Source organism: Zonotrichia leucophrys, unplaced genomic scaffold (genome assembly GCF_028769735.1).
Source record: "Zonotrichia leucophrys gambelii isolate GWCS_2022_RI unplaced genomic scaffold, RI_Zleu_2.0 Scaffold_236_80136, whole genome shotgun sequence".
NCBI classification, from domain to species: domain Eukaryota; kingdom Metazoa; phylum Chordata; class Aves; order Passeriformes; family Passerellidae; genus Zonotrichia; species Zonotrichia leucophrys.
In genome coordinates this window covers 33284-52645 of record NW_026992441.1, presented here as the reverse complement: position 1 = coordinate 52645, position 19362 = coordinate 33284, and the positions used below count along the sequence as shown (strand labels likewise).

The window sequence follows — 19362 nt, the reverse complement described above, 5'->3', positions numbered from 1 at the left end:
GGCAGAGCTGTCAATCACACAGCGGGGGCAATGTTAACCCAGCTCTGATTAGCCCAGCTGTTAATCAATCAATCACACACTAGCAGCTGGTGCTACCCTGATTCTGATTGGACAAGCAAATGGCAGTTCCACCCTATGGGCAGGCCCATGAAGGCCCAAGGGGTTAAAAGCTTATAGGCGCCAGGCCAGCCCAGGGCCTGCATCCTGCCTTCTCCTGGGGTTCCTCTGTTAGCGATGCTGGAACCCAAGCAGTTGGTACCTATGTGCATGTCTTTCTATGGATCTTCTGTCTTTCTGTTGTTCTTTATTTCTTCTCCATCTAATCCTACTTACCTGAAACATTTTTAGGTAACTTCACATGTTAGGGGATAAGGGATTTTAGGTTAAATGTGTGGTAATCCAGGGCACAGGGAATATTTCTCTGCCTGCTCTGAGGGACCCTGACCCCCAGAGAAACACTGCCTTTAACCTTTGCCCATGGAGAGGACTTCCAGGACTTTGAGATAGATTAGAATTTACCAAAGTGTGAAATAAATTAGAGGGTAGTATACTTTGTCCCTTGGGTAAGAAATTTAGGTTTTGGAATTTTTAGTATGGTGTAGATAGGAAGCAAGATGGAGGAATTTGTGTGTAGTCCCTCTCTTCTTCTTCTTCATCTATTCCATTTTCTTCAGTGTTGGTGGCAGAGGGTGGCAGATTGGTGAAGGAAAGCACAGTGTAGAGGTTATGTGGACAATCAAGGGATGAATTATGTGTCGATAAGTAGAAATAATGTATGTTTTAAGAGTTAATTGGATGAGACAACTTTAAGAGACCTTGAAACCGTACATTTTAGAGCCATTTTGCGGTGCTTTTCCAGCAAGATGAGCCTGGTGTAGACAGCATGCAAAACTTTAGATACGATAACAACAAACAAGAAGGTAAAGACCAAAGAAGTCCTGTGCATCTCTTTTTACCTGGCACAGAACTGCTACACGAGTGTTTTTTTTCATCCGGGCAGTTCCCAGAAGGGCCCAAAATAAAACAAACATTAATAACTGGTAGCCTGACGATGTTTGTAATAAGTTGGCTTTTTTTCCATGAAGTTGTTTACTGAAGGGTGTTGTCTTAATTGGCCAATCATGTGAAATGTGTTGATTAAAAGACCAGAGAGGTCCACCTGTAGCAAAGCACGATACAAAAGAAGAGAATTGAAAAATTAGGTGGCATTTAGCCCGTAGCCTTCTGATCTGAGTCTGTGTAATCTCTGACTCAACGGTGACATTTGGGGATCTATGGCGGCTACTGGGAATCCTTTCTGCACCTCGTGACCCAACAGGAGCTTCTCTAGTAAACGTTGCCTGAAGCTCCAACTTTCCCCATGACAGAAACCCCTGTGAGTGTCTGGGACATCCCGGCTCTTTGGCAGCCTGGAGACTCCTGGGATGTCACTGTGGAGCCCCCATGAGTGCCTGTGACAGATGGGTGCCTTTGCAGCACAAGATCCCCTGGGATGTCACCATGGAATGGCTGTGACTGCCTCTGACCACAGGGCTCTTTAGCATCGCCAGAAAGCCCTGTGAGGTGTCCATGGAGCCCCTGTCTGTGCCTGTGACATTCCAGCTCTGGAACAGCCTGGAGACTCCTGGAAAGTCCCCATGGAACCCTCTCTGAGGGCCTGTGACAAATCTGATCCTTAGCAGGCAACCATAACCAGCCTCCTGTTGTTCTGTTCAGTTTCCATGGCAACCATCACCAGCCCCCTGTTGCTATGGTCAGTCCCTTGGCAGCTCCATGGAGACCCCATGCCGGGGTGGTTGCCATGGACACCAGCTCAGGCCTGCAGACACAGCCCGTTGCCATGGCAACCATTGGCAGTCCCATCCCCAGGCTCATGGGATCCCAGAACCACAGAATTGGCTGAGCTGGGAGGGACCCATCAGGATCCTCCAGTCCAACTGCTGGCCCTGCACAGGACACCCCAACAATGCCAGCCTGGGCCTGGCAGCGCTGTCCCAGTGCTGCTGGAGCTCAGAGAGCCCTGGAGCTGGGACCCTCCCCTGGGGAGCCTGGGCAGGGCCCCAGCAGCCTCTGGGCAAAAACCTTTTCCTGACATCCAACCTGAGCCTGCCCCGACTCAGCTGCAGCCATTCCCTCCACTCCTGTCCCTGGGCACCAGAGGGAAGAGGTTCCCACAGCCCCAGCCAGGGACCCGCTCCCAAGGCTGTTGCCATGGCCACCAGGGCTGGGACCAGCTGGGATGCTCGGTTTCCACAGGCTGGGCTTCAGGAATTGGATTCCCCAATTTCCTGCCCCTGCTAAAACCGCACTGCCCTCGCTGCCCTCCCAACTGTTGTGGAAAGCACAAAAGGCAAAGATCTCGGGCTGGGATAAGAACAATTTATTGGGAACAGCAATGAGATAAGGAACAAACTGAAACAGAAACCATATTGATAACCGAAGGGATAAGAAAAACTGTTTACAGGGAAAACTAATACATCAACAACAGGCTCTTCCTGGCCATGCATTTCCCCTGCCTGGAAAGGACACCCTTCTCCTCAGAGGGAGAGAGAGAGAGTCCCTGTCCTGCCCCTGGCAATGACCTGAGTTGGGAGTAAATGTAATGACACGGCCATGGCCAGAACCTCATGTTCTTCCATCCCACATCATGTCTTTGGCAAGGGCAGGAAAAGGGACAGGTATCTTCCCAGATGGATCACAGGGAAAATGGATCCCCATGGCTCTTCCCAATGTGGGCCCTCCAATGGGGGATGAAGCTGGAGTGGTGCATTATTGAAGTTCACCATATATTGAAGTTGGAGGGGAGACGACCCACCCTGCGTTGGTCAGCATCGACTCCACTTTATTCATCAATCAGGCACCTTTTATAACAGTGTTAATCAAGTTCATGCACATTGCAAAATCTGAGCTCACAATAGGTCAGAGATTACACACCAACTCCTCCTTATGTTTCCAATACCAAGATTTGGGTTCTCAAAATTATTCTTGCTTTCCCAAAACAGCCAAAGATAGAACATCCACTTGTTATGAGAAAGCTGCCTGAGAACACTGATGTGCAAGGCTCTCAAGGCCTTCATGTTTGTCACTTTTACCTGTAGTTAAAAATAACCTGACAACCTCTGCTGTTCACAGAAACAGGCTGTGAGAATCTGCTCCTCACAGCTGCCTTCTAGGCCATCCCTGAAAAAATCTCCAACAGTGCATGAACCTGTTCCTGCATTTGTGCTATTTGCAGGGCTTCCCTTACCGGTGCCTCTGTTGGTGTTGGGTCAAGGCAGAGCTCTGGGTGAAGCTCTTCCCACACTGGGGACACTCGTAGGGCCTCTCCCCAGTGTGGATGCGCCGGTGGGTGATGAAGTGGGACTTTTTCTTGAAGCCCAACCCGCATTCAGGGCAGCGGAAGAGCCTCTCCACTGTGTGAATCCGCTCATGCAGACGGAGATTTGAGCTGGTCTGAAACCTCTTCCTACATGTGGGGCACTGGTAGGGCCTCTCCCCAGTGTGGATGCTTTGGTGCCTGATGAGGGTGGAGTGGCAGCTGAAGCCCTTCCCACATTCCCCACACTCGTAGGGCCATTCCCCAGTGTGGATGCGTTGGTGGGTGATGAGGGCGGACTTTTGCTTGAAGCCCATCCCGCATTCAGGGCAGCGGAAGGGCCTCTCCTCTGTGTGAATCTGCTCATGCAGACGGAGATTGGAGCTGGTCAAAAATTTCTTCCCACAAGTGGGGCACTGGTAGGGCCTCTCCCCAGTGTGGATGCGTTGGTGCCTGATGAGTTCTGACCTGTAGCTGAAGCCCTTCCCACATTCCCCACATTTGTAGGGCCATTCCCCAGTGTGGATGCGTTGGTGGCTGATCAGGGTGCTGCTCTGCCTGAAGCTCTTCCCACACTGCAAGCACTTGTGGGGCTTCTCCCAATCAGGAAGCTGCTCATGGGCCACCAGCTCAGAACTCTGGTTGAAGGTCTGCCCACCGTCCTGGCTCAGGGTGAGTCTTTCCTCCTCCGTGCACCCTGGGCTGGGTTTGGAGCCCCTCCTCATGTGGGATGTCTGAGGTTTTTCTTCCCTGTTGGATTCCTGTGCACTAGATTCACTCAAAAAGGCCTCTTCCACGAGGTTCTGCCATTCAGATTTTTCCTCCCTGGTCTCCATCCTCAGTTCCTTCCCTGGGGAAGGAAGGACAAGGAAAGGATGGGATTTGCCTCCGTGCCAGAGGGAAGGGGAAGGAGATCCCCCCAGTGCATCCCCGATAGGATGGTGTTGGCAGCGGGGTTGTCCTGCAGCTGTAGGCTGTGCTGGGCTGGGAGATGGAGCAGGAGAGAGGGGGAAAGGGGCACTGACTTCCTCCTCACCTATCTGGGTGTCCTGGGGATCCTTCCTGTTCCTCACAGCCTCCTTTTCCATCTGGCAATGGTTTGGGGATGGAAAATCCTGTTTTGGCAGAATAACAAGGGATGAGCACATTGAGATTTGTACTGGTTTAAATGCAAACATCGGGAACATCTAAACCAGAATTGCAATTAAATAACAAAATGAAGATCAAGGCAATGATACAGAAACCCTGCCTTAAACTGACAGAGTCAGGATATAACCTGACACCCTGTAGGTCAGGGTGGTGGCAGCAGTCCCATTAAATGGTGGCTGTAGTCCTGTTGGAGTGATCAACGTGATTCTGTCAAAGCAGTGATCCTGCAGAAGGGTCTGGTCTTCCTCTGAAGGTCCAGTGATGGTTATGGAGCTCTTGTCCTCTGGGAATCCAGTAGGCAAGCTGCTCCTGGTTGTAGCAAGGCTCAGCTTATATCCCGGTAGGAATGCTTGGTTCCTCCCCCTGGGCGGAGCATCCCACAATGGGATGATGGAATTTTATCAGTCCTGCAGTGACACTCAATGGCCCATTAGCAGAAGATATCTCCCCTGCAGGGCGTTATCAGGGCTGAGTCATGGAAGAGATAAAGAACACTGCCCCACCTGTTTATAGCAGTTGATGAAGATGGGGATTGAAAACATGCATTTGGTTACATCTTGCATGGCAACCTGGAACAGTGGGGTAATCCCTGCTCAGGGGGTGAACACCACCCCCCTTACCCAAACTGGCTCAGGTGCAAAACCCCCACCCTGGGAATGCCACACACACAGGGACAATGTCACATTGCTTTGCTCCAGGGGAGGTCTCTGTCCCTGTCACTCATCTTTTCTCTTTCTTTCCATCTCTCTCTCTACCTCAGATTTACTGTTCAATAAAATCCATTTTGGATTTCGTCGCGTTAACGCCTTAATTGGGGCAGAGGCATCTCTCTGACAATTTTCCTAACCATATTGCCATATTATTTTGGCGCAGTGAGTTCAGGGCACTGTTCTCTGACCCTAAGTGCCTTTGACAACAGCATGGCTCCCTCCACTGACGAGGTTGTGGTTCTTGCTGGAAGAACTCTTGGAAACTTGGACACAGTTGCTCCTTCCTCCTGGGGAACTTATGGGAGAAATGATGAGGAAAATGGCTTTTATGGGTGGCCAGTGTAAAGAAAATAATTTGCTGTGTTTCCTTATAAAATTGTTAAAATCACTGGAGGAGAGGGAGCAAATGTTACCAGTGAGACTGACAAGGTTCATTCACCCCACGGTGAGGAACACAAGGTGGCTAAAAGTCCCACAAGAAGCCCAGCTCAAGTAGCTACATTTCCAAATAACTCCTGAATTCCCAGGCTTGGGGCCTTTACCAAATGTGACAATCATTTTTCTCTTTATCCCTGTCACCTTTGTGACTGCTACACAGAGCTTTCCATTCCTTTTAATAACCTGTATTGGGCCAAATCATTCACCAGCACAAAATTTGAACAATATTAAACAATAAATCCTCCTGCTGCTCCAAAATAGATGACAAACTCCGAAAGTCCCTCCTTTGGTTGTAGCTCCGGGCACTCAGCGTCTCATCAGTGCCTTATCAGTGGCTTATCAGTCTCTTATCAGTCTATTATCAATCTCTTATCAGTCCGTCCAGCGCTGGAAATGCTTCGGCCCAGGCTCGTCCCGGTGGGCCTCAGGTGGGAGCTGCTGGTGGTATTCTGGTTGTTCAGTCCAGAGCAGGTTTAAACAGCTCCAAAGAAAAAGAAAAATCAAAGTCCAGGGAACTGCTCTGCCTCAGAGACCTAAAAACTGACTAAAAGCAAAGGAGAGCTCTATCCTGCTGTCTGTCCATCCAGGAGCTGGAATGTGGAGAAGTGAGTGCAGTTTCTGAAAACAAACTGCAGCTTCTTCCTCCTTCGCTTCGCTCTCAGAACCAGCCTTAAATGTGCAGAAATCATTTCTGGGCTAAACAGACCGATGGGGGTACGAGCATCATGATGTCACCTCAGGACACCCCTGTCAGGGTCAGAGGGTCCCGTCCCCGCCTCATGTCCGGGCTGCCGGGGGTCCCCCAGCTCCGGTATCGCCCCTTCCCCTCTCCCCGCCGCGGGGGTCCCCCGTTCCACAGCCTCGGCTCTCACGGGGATCCCCAAAACCAATGTCCCGCCCCGTCGGTACCGGGCCATCCCCACGTGGACCCCCCGGGACCCTCCCGAGGGGCGATCGCGGCTCCTCTCACCCCGAAAAAGCTCCTCTTGGGGAGCCCGGAGATATCCGGGGCTCGAGTCTGGGATCTGCCGGCTCCGAACACTCTCCAAAAAATCCTCCTGGAGACCCCTGGCTGGAGCCAGGGCGAGCTCGGCCTCCGCCCTCCCCTGCGGCTCGGGGCTGGGGGCGATGCTCCCGGGGCAGGGGGTGCTGCAGGCTCGGCGTGCGGGCGCTGCGAGCGCCGCGATTCTCCCGCTCCTGCTCCTCCTCTCCCTCCTCTTCCTCCCGCACTTCCTCCGCTCCCAGCCCGGACCCCCCTTTCCCACCGCTCTGCCCCGCGGCCCCGCAGCACCGGCTGCTGGGTGGGGGAGCCCCCGATCGGCCCCAGGGCTGGGCAGGGGGCTCGGGGACCCCCCGGGGGCAGATCCGTCCCCCCGGCCCGAGCCCCAAATTCCGCTCCGGGGCCGCCGGGCTCTGCGGGTCCGCCTGGCAACTGGTGAGTCATCGGGAGAAAACCTCTGGTTGGCTGGAAATTGTTTACCACGTCTTCTGATTGGCTGGAATTGTAAAAGGCGCTACGCCCTGCGGGTGTTCCTGGGAGCTGCGGAGTCCAGGCGGGAGCCTTTTCCCGTTTCTTTCTGTTCTCTGAGACCTCTTCCCGATTTCTTTCTCTCCCTTTCTCCTCCCCATTTCTTGTTCCGTTCAGTCCACGTTCAATAATCGTCGGTTGCTTTCCCACGCTCTCATTCGCTCCTTCACTGGGGCAGAGGCGTCTCTCCCTCGCTGGGTCGTAATCCATGGGCAGGGTCCCTTCCCACCCCAGTCCTTCCAGGACTCGCTTCTATTTCCTCCCTCCCTCGGCTTCCAGCGGGGAAGGTGCTGGAAAATGTCCATCCACGCCACCTTTGCTGTGTGCTCTGGGAGCCCACAGAGCTGCTGGATCTTCTCCCCTTGGGAGAGAAGCTCCTTGGGAGGCACGGCAGGAGCAGCACCCTGGGAGCCTCGGGAATGCCCCTCTGGGATCCACGGCACACGCTGCCAGGGTCTGGAATTCCAGTTCTCAGCTATGAAAAGATGTTCCTGCCCTTGAGGGCAAAGCTGTCAAGAAGGAGCCAAAAGCCAAGTGGAGCAAGATCTTACAGTGGCATTTCACTGCCAGCCTTCATAACTTCCCCCATGGTTGTTGTAGCTCCTGAATTGGGAATTAAATCCGGGCACGGTCTTTGGTGTGAGCTGCCCTGGGTCAAGGGAGACACTGAGAGAGAAACAGAGCAGGCAAAGAGAGGCAGGAGAGAACGGAGGGCACAAACACAGTCAGCTGAGAATGTGGCACTCTGAAAACAGACCAGAACTGACTGAAAAGGAATATAACAGAAAGGAATAATTTTGCATCTTTTAGTTACTATCAAAATACAATTTCTTCCCCTTCTCACAAACCTCTTGCCAGTGTCATTCAGCAGGGCTGTCAGAAAGTCGTTCATTCTGGGTGGATGTTCCAGGCTGCAGCCACAAGGAAAGAGGGAATGGGGATTTTCCTGCTCCTGGGGAGTTTGACATCCTCAGCTGAGGAGAGGACGAGGCACCAGAAGAAAAGGGCAGCCGGGCTTCACCCTTCCACAGGAAAAACGGGGCGGGGAAATCCCTCATCCTGTCTGCTGCTGCTCCCACAGGGATGTGAGGGCTGATCCCAGAGCCCCAGTGGTCACAGTCAGGGCTGCCCTCAGGGAATGCTCGCCTGATATTGAGGGGCAGCGTGGGAGCACCTGGATCTTGGGGCACCCAGCTGCTCCCCATGTTTGGAGGTGCCTGAAGAGGGCTGGGATGATGCCAGGGACATCCTGCTGTGACATCCCCCCTGTCCTGCCCTGGGTGAGCTCAGTCCCAAACCTGATCCTGGTCTCAGTCTCACTCCATGTTTAGACACACTCACAGTTCTATATTTAATCACATCCCAGTTCCAAACTTATCTAGCCCTAGACCCAATCCCAACCCCAGCCCTAAAGCTAATCCCATGTCTAGCCTTAACCCCAATCCCAGTTCTAATCCAAATCTCAGCCCCAACTCCAATCCCAGCCCCAATTCATGCCCCTCCCTAAATCCTCAGCCCCAAACCAAATTCCGGGTTCAGCCCTTCTGGGGGTTTGGGGGTGTCTCTGTCCCCCTGACCCCGATGATGTTTGGGTGGGGTCACAGCAGGGCTGAGAGGGACAGAGACCCCCCCGGCCTCCCCAGGTGTGAGAAGTTCGGAGAGCCCCCCCAGCCCTGAGCACCCTCAGTGGTGAGAGGGACACAGAGCCCCTGGTCCCCAGCCCTGCACAGGCATTGCCTGAGGCCAGAGGGATGGAGATCCCCCGAGCATCCCCCAGGGTGAGGGGACAGAGAGCCCCGAGCATCCCCTGGGCTGAGAGGGACAGAGACTGCCCCGAGCACGCCCTGGCACAGGGATGAGAGAGAGGGAAAACCCCCCAGGCATTCTCAGGGGTGAGAATGATGGAGACCCCCTGGGGAATGGCCTGGGATGACAGGGACAACCCTTCCAAGCCCCACCCAAGCATCCCTCAGGGCGAGAGGCACAGACACCCCTTCAGCATCTCCTGGACACTGGACAAAATAAACTTGGTAGAAATCAAACTTTGCATAAAATACTTTGATGAATATTTGATTTCCCACTAGTCACATGTGATGAAAACACAAAGAAATCCCAACATGAATAAATGGACAATTCAAGCAGAGATGTAGCAATTCCAATATTCATTGATTTCTGCACAGCTCCAGCTCAGCTGCTGGCAGGTTCCAATAAAAGAAAAGTGGAAATTCGGCCCAATACACATCATGAAAAGGAAGGGAAAGCTCTGTGTAGCTGTCACAAAGGTGACGGGGACAAAGAGAATGATGATTCTCACATTTGCTAAAGTGCCCAAGCCTGGGAATTCAGGAGTTATTTGGAAATGTAGCTACTTGAGCTGGGCTTCTTGTGGGACTTTCAGCCGCCTTGCGTTCCTCACCATGGGGTGAATGAACCTTGTCAGTCTCACTGGTAACATTTGCTCCCTTTCCTCCAGTGATTTTAACAACTTTATAAGGAAAGACAGCAAATTAAATTATTTTCTTTACACTGGCCACCCATAAAAGCCATTTTCCACATCATTTCTCCCATAAAGAAATAAAGATTTTATAAGCTCCATAAGGTCCCCAGGAGGAAGGAGTGACTGTGTCAAAGTTTTCAAGAGTTCTTCCAGAAAGAACCACAACCTCCTCAGTGGAGGAACCATGCTGTTGTCAAAGGCACTTGGGGTCAGAGAACAGTGCCCTGAACTCACTGGACCAAAATAATATGGCAATATGGTCAAGAAAATTGTTAGAGAGATGCCTCTGCCCCAATTAAGGTGCTAACGAGACCAAATCCAAGGCCGATTTTATTGAACAGTAAACGTGAGGTAGAGAGAGAGATGAAAAGAAAGAAAAAAGATGAGAGACCAACGAAGTGACAAGGGACAGAGACCTCCCCTGGAGCAGGGCAAGTGTGACATTGTCCCCTGTGTGTGTGTGGCCTTTTCGGGGTGGGGGTTTTACAGCTGAGCCAGTTTGGGTAAGGGCGGTGTTGTTCACCCCCTGACCAGGGATTACCCCACTGTTTCAGGTTGCCATGCAAGATGTAACCAAATGCATGTTTTCAATCCCCATCTTCATCAACTGCTATAAACAGGTGGGGCAGTGTTCTTTATCTCTTCTATGACTCAGCCCTGATAACGCCCTGCAGGGGAGATATCTTCTGTGAATGGGCCATTGAGTGTCACTGCAGGACTGATAAAATTCCATCATCCCATTGTGGGATGCTCCGCCCAGGGGGAGGATCCAAGCATTCCTACCTGGATATAAGCTGACACTTTGCTACACCAGGAGCAGCTTGCCTACTGGATTGTCAGAGGACAAGAGCTCCATAACCACCACTGGACCTTCAGAGGGAGACCAGACCCTTCTAGAGAATCACTGCTTTGACAGAATCACCTTCTTCACTCCAACAGGACTGCAGCCACCATTGAATGGGACGGCTGCCACCACCCTGAACAACAGGGTGTCAGGTTATATCCTGACACTGTCACTTTAAGGCAGTTTTTCTATAACGTTTGCCTTGATCTTCATTTTCTTTTAAATTGTAATTCTGATTTAGACCCTCCCCAGGTTTGCCTTCAAACCAGTACAAAAAACTCAATGTACTCATTCCTTGTTTTCTTCCCAAAACAGGATTTCCCATCCCCAAACCTTTGCCAGATGGAACAGGAGGCTGTGAGGAACAGGAATGTTCCCCGGGACACCCAGGCAGGTGAGGAGGAAGTCAGTGCCCCTTTCCCCCTCTCTCCTGCTCCATCTCCCAGCCCAGCGCAGCCCCTGGCTGCAGGACAACCCTTCTGCCAACCCCGTCCTGCTGGGGATGCACTGGGGGGATCTCCTTCCCCTTCCGTGTGGCACGGAGGCAAATCCCATCCTTTCCTTGTCTTTCCTCCCCCAGACAAGAAGCTGAGGATTTGAACCAGGGAGGACAAATCCCCAAAGCAGAACCTTGTGAAAGAGGCCGTGATGAGTGACTCCAGGGCACTGGAATTCAATGGGGAGGAAAATCCCCAGAGATTCCATAGGAAGAGGGGCTGCAAACCCAGTCTGGGGTGCTCTGAGGAGGAAAGACCCTCCCTTAGACAAGAAGGTGGTCAGAGCTTCAGACAGAGCTCAGAGCTGGTGGTGCATGAGCAGATTCATGATGGGGAGAAGCCCCACAAGTGCTTGGAATGTGGAAAGAGCTTCAGGCAGAGCAGCACCCTGATCCGCCACCAGATGATCCACACTGGGGAATGGCCCTACGAGTGTGGGGAGTGTGGGAAGGGCTTCAGCTGCAGGTCAGAACTCATCAGGCATCAATGCATCCACACTGGAGAGAGGCCCTATGAGTGTACCCAGTGTCTGAAGAGGTTTTGGACCACCTCCAATCTCCTCCAGCACCAGCAGATTCACACAGAGCAGAGGCCCTTCCACTGCCCTGTGTGTGGGAAGGGCTTCAAGCGCAACTCCCACCTCGTCATCAACCGGCGCATCCACACTGGGGAGAGGCCCTACGAGTGTCCCCAGTGTGGGAAGAGCTTCACCCAGAGCTCTCACTTGACCAGTCACCAACGGAGGCACTGGAAAGGGAAGGCCTCCAATGCCCTAAGTGCAGGAGAATATTATGCACTGCCCCAACTCCAATCATTGGAGTATCCATGTTGGGAAGAGCCCTGATGATCCATGTTCCCATGATCCATGCTGGGAAGACACCTTTACCTTTTCCTGTCCCTGCCAATGACATGATGTGGGATGGAAAAACATGAAGGTCCGGCCATGGCCCTGTCATTACATTCACTCCCACATCAGGTCATTCCCAGGGGCAGGAAATGGACTCTCTCTCTCCCTGAGGAGAAGGGTGAAACTTCCAGGAAGGGGAAATTGTGGCCAGGAAGACCCAGAAAGTTGTGTTGTAGTTTTTCCTGTAAACAGTCCCTTCTGTTACCAATATTGTTTCTGTTTTTGTTTGTTCCTTATCTCGTTGGTGTTCTCAGTAAATTGTTCCTATCTCAGCCCAGGATCTTTGCCTTTTGTGCTTTCCATGGGAGGTGGGATGGCAGCAAGGGCAGTGCAGTTTTAGCAGGAGCAGAAAATTGGGGAATCCCAATTCCTGAACCCTGGGCCCCGGAAACTGAGCATCCCAGCTGGTCCCAGCCCTGGTGGCCATGGCAAGAGCCTTGGGAGCGGGTCCCTGGCTGGGGCTGTGGGAACCTCTTCCCTCTGGTGCCCAGGGACAGGAGTGGAGGGAACGGCTGCAGCTGAGTCGGGGCAGGCTCAGGTTGGATGTCAGGAAAAGGTTTTTGCCCAGAGGCTGCTGGGGCCCTGCCCAGGCTCCCCAGGGAAGGGTCCCAGCTCCAAGGCTCTCTGAGCTGCAGCAGCGTTTGGACAGCGCTGCCAGGCCCAGGCTAGCATTGTTGGGGTGTCCTGTGCAGGGCCAGCAGTTGGACTGGAGGATCCTGATGGGTCCCTCCCAACTCAGCCAATTCTGTGGTTCTGGGATCCCATGAGCCTGGGGATGGGGCTGCCAACGGTTGCCATGGCAACGGGCTGTGGCTGCAGGCCTGAGCTGGTGTCCATGGCAACCACACCGGCATGGGGTCTCCATGGAGCTGCCATGGAAACTGACCATAGCAACAGCGTCTTGTGAGGCTTGCCATGGAAACTGACCATAGCAACAGGGGTCCTGGCAATGGTTGCCTGCTAAGGATCAGATTTGTCACAGGCCATCAGAGAGGTTCCATGGAAACTTTCCAAGAGTCTCCAGGCTGTTCCAGAGCAGGAATGTCACAGGCAGAGACAGGGGCCCCATGGAGACCTCCCAGGGGTTTCTGTGGTTGTTAAAGAGCCCTGTGGTCAGAGGCAGTCACAGCCATTCTGTGGTGACATCCCAGGGGACCTTGTGCTGCAAAGGCACCGATCTGTCACAGGCACTCACGGGGGCTCCATGGTGACATCCCAGGAGTCCCCAGGCTCCCAAAGAGCCAGGATGTCCCAGACACTCACAGGGGCTTCTGTCATGGGCACAGTGGGAGCTTCAGGCAAAAGCCTCATTTCTTAATTGGAGAAACTCCTGCTGAGACATGAGGTGGAGAAATTACTTCCAACAGCCTCCATGGATCCTCAAACCTTTGCAGGACCCCTAGATTTCTAAAATTCCTTCAAAGAGAGGAGACTGGGAGTTGCTGGATCCAATCTCAGCCCCAGAATTTGTCAAATGTGTAAAAGATTGAACAGGTGGAATTCGAGTAACAGAATTTGTCCTGCAGGATTCATGATAGAATACCAGATGAATTTATATAAGTATGTTTCTGGCTTATTCTGATCATGATCAGATGGAAAGATCACCAGCACAGTTATTTACTCCACATTTCAGGAGCTGTAACAATTATTAGAATATAGTGCTCTAGGAAGCAATTTTGAAGTCAGCATGGCCTTGCTGGAGTTGTTGGAGCCCATTGCAGGCAGAGCCTCCTGCTCCAGCAGAAACTGCCTTTCCTGTTGTCCTGGTTTAGGGCAAGTTTGTTAAAGAATCTGCAAAGGAGGGCCCCTCCAGAAAGCAAACCCGCACTGCCCCTCCCCTCCAACTGGTTCGGGAAGAATTCCTCGGAGAGAGGTGGAAAGAACCTGTTTATTTGAATGGCACAGCATCCCCCAGCATACAAAATGAACAATACCAGATGACACCACTCTGAGAAAGATGGCAAAATCAGAAAGTCTCTTTCAGGGGTGGTTGCTCTGTTCTCAATCCCTCCAGTGCTGGGGCAGCTGCTGCAGCCAAACCTTTGGTGTTCCCAGGTCCCAGTCCGGAGCAGGTTCGAGATGGTCACAGAAGCAGGAGAGGAGAAACAGTCCAGGAACGGATGTGGACTGTTTAGCTAGAACTAGCTAATAAGCAGAAACCAAAGCAGAGCAGAAACGAGAGCAGAAAAGAGAGCAAGCAAAGCAGCAAGCCGAAAGCAAGAAGTGAAAACAGCCCTATGTACCGCTTGTCTCTGTGTTCCTGATAAGAGATACCCAAACAAAATTTCCACTCTTCAGAGCCGGTCTTAAAGGCACAGAACAGATGAATGGGGATAGAACCATCATAACGTCACCCCAGGACATTCCACCCCTTATCCCCATATCATCAACATACTACAACACATCATGCATTATTCATACAAAATTTCCATCTGTTCCCCCAAAATTTATAAGCAATACCCATCATACCTTCATCACATCCCCACACTGGACCACTGAATCCAGGCCCTATATTACAGAGCTGCAGGATTCCCCCTTTTCACTTTACTCAAAGCTCCATCTATCACTTGCTCAGACCTTCGACACTTACACATTTCCTTTTACATCTTCCACTTGCCCAGACCTTCAACACTTACACATTTCCTTCTATCTCATGTCTGTATGGTTTAATGTACAGACAATGGCAGTAACATCCAATGAACAGTGATATTGCATATCATTCTTACCCCACAATCAGATCTCCCTGAGGTACACATTGTGTTGTTCCATCTCTTTGCATTATCCACCACGTGCAACCTCGTCCCTGAGCAAAGACATCCCCACGAATGGGTTTGCCTGTACTCAAGGCAGAATTGATCCACACAGTCTTCCCTAACAAACCTCTGATATATACCACTGGGACTTTGTCTCCTTCTATTATATACAGGGACTTAGACTGGGCAGGACCTGCTCGGCTGGTGGAACCTCGGGTGTCAACTAACCAGGTGGCCTTTGCTAAATGCTGCACCCAAATTTTTGAAAGATTCCCCACCCAAAGCTTTCAACTGAGTTTTTAATAGTCCATTGTACCTCTCCAATTTTCCTGCAGCTGGTGCATGGTAGGGGATATGGTACACTCACTCAATGCCATGTTCCCTAGCCCATTGTCTGACTCGATCCTCTCAGGGGTGCCATGTCTCCACAGAACTTGCTTTTCCAGGCCCAGGATGGTGTTCTGGGCTGTAGCATGAGACACAGGGTAGGTTTCCAACCATCCAGTGGTGGCCTCCACCATGGTCAGCACGTAGCGCTTGCCCTGGCGTGTCTGAGGCAGTGTGATGTAGTCAATCTGCCAGGCCTCCCCATACTTGTACTTGGACCACCGCCCACCGTACCAGAGGGGCTTCACTCGCTTGGCCTGCTTGATGGCAGCACACGTCTCACAGTCATGGATAACCTGAGCAATACTGTCCATGCTTAAATCCACCCCTCGGTCTCGTGCCCACTTATAGGTGGCATCCCTGCCCTGATGGCCTGAGGCATCATGGGCCCATCGAGCTAGGAATAACTCTCCCTTATGTTCCCAATCTAGGTCTATTTTGGACACCCCTATCTTTGCAGCCTTGTCTACTTGCTCATTGTTTTGGTGCTCCTCATTGGCTCTACTCTTGGGTACATGGGCATCTACATGGCGGACTTTCACAGGCAGTTTTCCTACCCTGGTAGGAATGTCTTTCCACTCATCAGCAGCCCAAACTGGTTTTCCTCTACGTTGCCAGTTAGCCTCTTTCCACCACTCCAGCCAACCGTACAGAGCATTGGCTACCATCCATGAATCAGTATAAAGGTAGAGCTTTGGCCACTTCTCTCTCTCAGCAATGTCCAGGGCCAGTTGAACAGCTTTGAGTTCAGCAAGTTGGCTTGATCCACCTTCTCCTTCAGTGGCCTCTGCCACCTGTCGTGTGGGGCTCCATACGGCTGCTTTCCACTTCTGGTTCATTCCCACAATGCGGCACGAACCATCAGTAAAGAGATCTTATCGTGTATCTCCTGCTGGCAGTTGGTTGTATGGTGGAGCTTCTTCAGCCCGTGTCACTTCTTGTTCCCCTTCATCAGCGAGACCAAAGTTTTCACCTTCCGGTCAGTTTGTAATTATTTCCAGAATCCCAGGGCGATTCAGTTTTCCAGTACGGGCACGCTGTGTGATAACAGCAATCCATTTGCTCCATGTAGCACTGGTGGCATGGTGCGTAGAGGGAACTTTTGCTTTGAACATCCACCCCAATACTGGTAGTCGGCGTGCCAAGAGGAGTTGTGCTTCAGTGCCTATTACCTCTGAGGCAGCCTGGACTCCCACATTCTCCACCAAAAACTATCATGGTTTAGGCCTGGCACAGAGCCAGTGCACCCCCATGAGAATACCCTCTCCCTGGTGTCTGCTCTGTGATGTGACCTGGAATAAGCAGAGCAGGCTCCTGCTTAGAAATAAAGAAAACTTTATTAACTAAATTACAAGAAAATAAGAAAGAGGAAAAAAAAACCCAAAAAACCTTACAAAAGTGCTTTCCTCCTCACCCCCACCAAATTTCCCAATGCAATACGTTCCCCCAAATCACCAACTCTCAGTCTGGCACCACCCTTTAGAATACTCAATCTCCAGTTCATGAGGAGGAGAGGAGTCCTTCTTTCACCATAGGCTTCCCCTGGAAACCCACTGAAACCTCGTGTGCTTCCATGTCACTCAGCACCACCCGGAAAGTCCTTTTGCCATCGTGACATGTTCCTTCCATGCCCAGTGCTCTCACCACTATGCATGGACCAGAGCTGCTTTTAGGGTTGTCTTTTAAGGATGCCTTGTCTCACTCCAAAAAGGCACAGTCTCTGCTTTGGGACATCTGTCCCCCCCATTTTTTCACCCGCTAGGGCCGAGGGGTCCCCACAATGAACCCTCCCGGTTCTGAGGCACTGCCTCCCCCTAAATGCAGTCTCTGTGTCACAGAAATAAAACTGGTTCAGTCTATGGCCACACAAGAAAAGTCCAGCCAAAAGCCACTCCAATCATCTCTCCCCCCACTCAGTCAGTCTTCTCCACTTCCCTTGGGCCTAGTCCTTGTTATCTCATCTCTTATCTCTCTTCTTATTCAGCTCCTGGAGGATCAGCATTTTGCAAGGTCTCAATCATGTAAGAAAAGGGTTAAAAATTTCAGTCTCTGCCTGTCCCAGAGCTCTGGCACTCCCACACTGCTGCCGGGCACCTTCTCACCACACGCCCACCCCTTCTCCTCCTCGGCCAGCTGCTATTACATTCCGTCGCTGGCTCTCCCTCTCTCTCTCCTGGGGAGGGTGGCTACCTGATGTCTCTTGATGCTCCTCCACCCTTCCATCCTCAAGGGCCTCTTCACCTCCCATCTCTGTCCAGGCCCAGGCCTACCACATGGCTGCCCCTCCCCTGCCCAGCAGCAACAGCTGGACGAGGGAGGGCGATCCGACCTCTTTCCCTCGAAGTCCCAAAAGAGCCTCCCAGGCCCGAAGCTCTGCTTTTAACCCCTGTGTGTTCTCGGAGGTGTGTCCAAACCCCACTGGCCACACCAGGTGCCAATATCAAAATCCGAGCACCCATTGGTTTGACCACAGCATCCCAGAATTCCCACTTCTTCCTGGTCAAACCAGCACATTCCCTGACACCCCTGGACTTCAACTTCTCCTTTTTGCTCAGTCTCATAGACCCTCAGCTCCCTTTCCCTCTTGGGGCAATTCTTTCTGATATGCCCACTCTCTTTACTGTAAAATGAAACTGGTCCTGGGTTCCCTTATTTCCCAAATTCTCCTTTTTGTGCCCAGTCCCAAGGAGCTGCATCTCCCCTCCATCTATCTTCTTGCACTTGGAATCCCCCTCCCTTACCTGGGTAGTTCTTTATGTGCTGGTTTCCTTCCCTAATGGCAGTTACCATTACCCTGGCTTTTGCCTTGGCCTTCTCTTAGTCCCTCTTTACATACTCCTTCTGTGCTTCTCTTAAAAGATCCTCTAATCTCCTTTCTTGCCAACCATCGAGCTTTTCTAACTTTCTCCATATATCTGGCCAGGCATGAGTGACAAAATTTATCTTTAGTAAAATCTGTCCGGCCACTGTGTCAGGGTCAGCTCCTGAATACTGCCTCATATTTTTCCTCAAACTTTCTAACCACTCTGTTGGGATTTCTTCCCTCTTTTTCTGCTCATAGAAAGCCTTACGGGCATTTTGATTACATGAAGCTGTCTCTTTGATACCACATGTAATCAGTGTTCTATATTCCTCCATGTTTTTCCCCCCAGTGCTGTTGTAGTCACAGGTGAGGTGCACTGTGGGCATTTTCAGGTCTCCAGGAGGTCCTTTCACACTTGGATCATCTTTGTGATGTCTTTCCTCTGATGTGAACAGTCTTTCCTCTGATGTGAACAACAAAACCATTATTGATTGCATCTCCTCCCATGTATAAATATTGGGCCCCAGAAACTGGTCCACTAATCAACTGGTCCACTAATCTAGTAATCCTTTCAATTATTTCTTGAGCATTCTCATGTCAGAAGAACTGAGAGGCACGGTTACAAATCTAATTCTTCCCTGCACCGCACACAGGGGTACTTCCCGCAGGGGATATAATCCTGCTGCTTGGTTCCCATCCCCTGATCTGCTTTCCTCTGATTGTTCCACCCTCTTCCTGGTGTTTTGACTAGGCCCATCAGGGGGTAGGGGAGATGCATCTGGGGCTATTGGACGTGGAGGGGGTAAGTGTTCTAATGGGTCCCATTCTCTATTTTCTGATACCTTAAACATGCTCACCTTTGAGGGTGAGGTCTCCCCGTCCCAAGCAGGCAGCATAGTCAGTCTCTTCCTGATTTAATGGTTTCTTAGCTCTTACATGGATGTTTAATGCCTGCCACATCCATCCTTTGTCTGACCCATATCTCAGCCAGTATACATGATTGGTCCTAATTTCCCTTCTGGTCCATTCTACCATGCAATAGTGAATCACTTTGAACTCATACTTATCTCTGGTCGTATTTCCACAGGTCTAGTTTCCTTCCCAGTGGGCTATTTGAAGGTAGACCTATTGGTACCTCTTCAATTTCTACTCCTCCCCTTGGGGATCCGCTATTTGCCCATAGTCCCATCCTGACTGACCGATCACAGGCCCTCCTCTGACAGAGCCCACCTTTCCAATCACAGGCCCTCTGGAAGAGTCTGGCTCTCTCAGAAGGGAAAAGGAAAGGGGGAGTGGGAAAAAAAGAAACAAGGAAAGGGAAGGAAAGGGAAGGGAGAGAAAAAAACCCAAAAAAACTGTACTTCTCTTTTGACAAGTAAAAATTAAAAAGCCTCACGATATAAGGGCTTCCGTATCACCGGATTGGTCCCTGCGATTCCTCTCCTCCTCAGTTCAATGCTCTGGTCCCATGGTCACACTCTGCTCCCTCTCCCGCCTGGCTCAGCTCGGCTGTTACCTGCCCCTGGCCCAATT

At 51.5% G+C, this 19362-nt stretch overlaps 1 protein-coding gene across 1 annotated transcript; it reads right to left on the bottom strand.

Annotated features, from left to right (window-relative positions):
- Positions 1-3243: 3243 nt before the first annotated feature.
- Positions 3244-4152, bottom strand: LOC135441313 (zinc finger protein 239-like). The gene has a single exon (XM_064700856.1). It carries the CDS (start codon positions 4150-4152, stop codon positions 3244-3246), a length of 909 nt encoding a protein of 302 aa, XP_064556926.1.
- Between the last annotated feature and the right edge of the window lie 15210 nt (positions 4153-19362).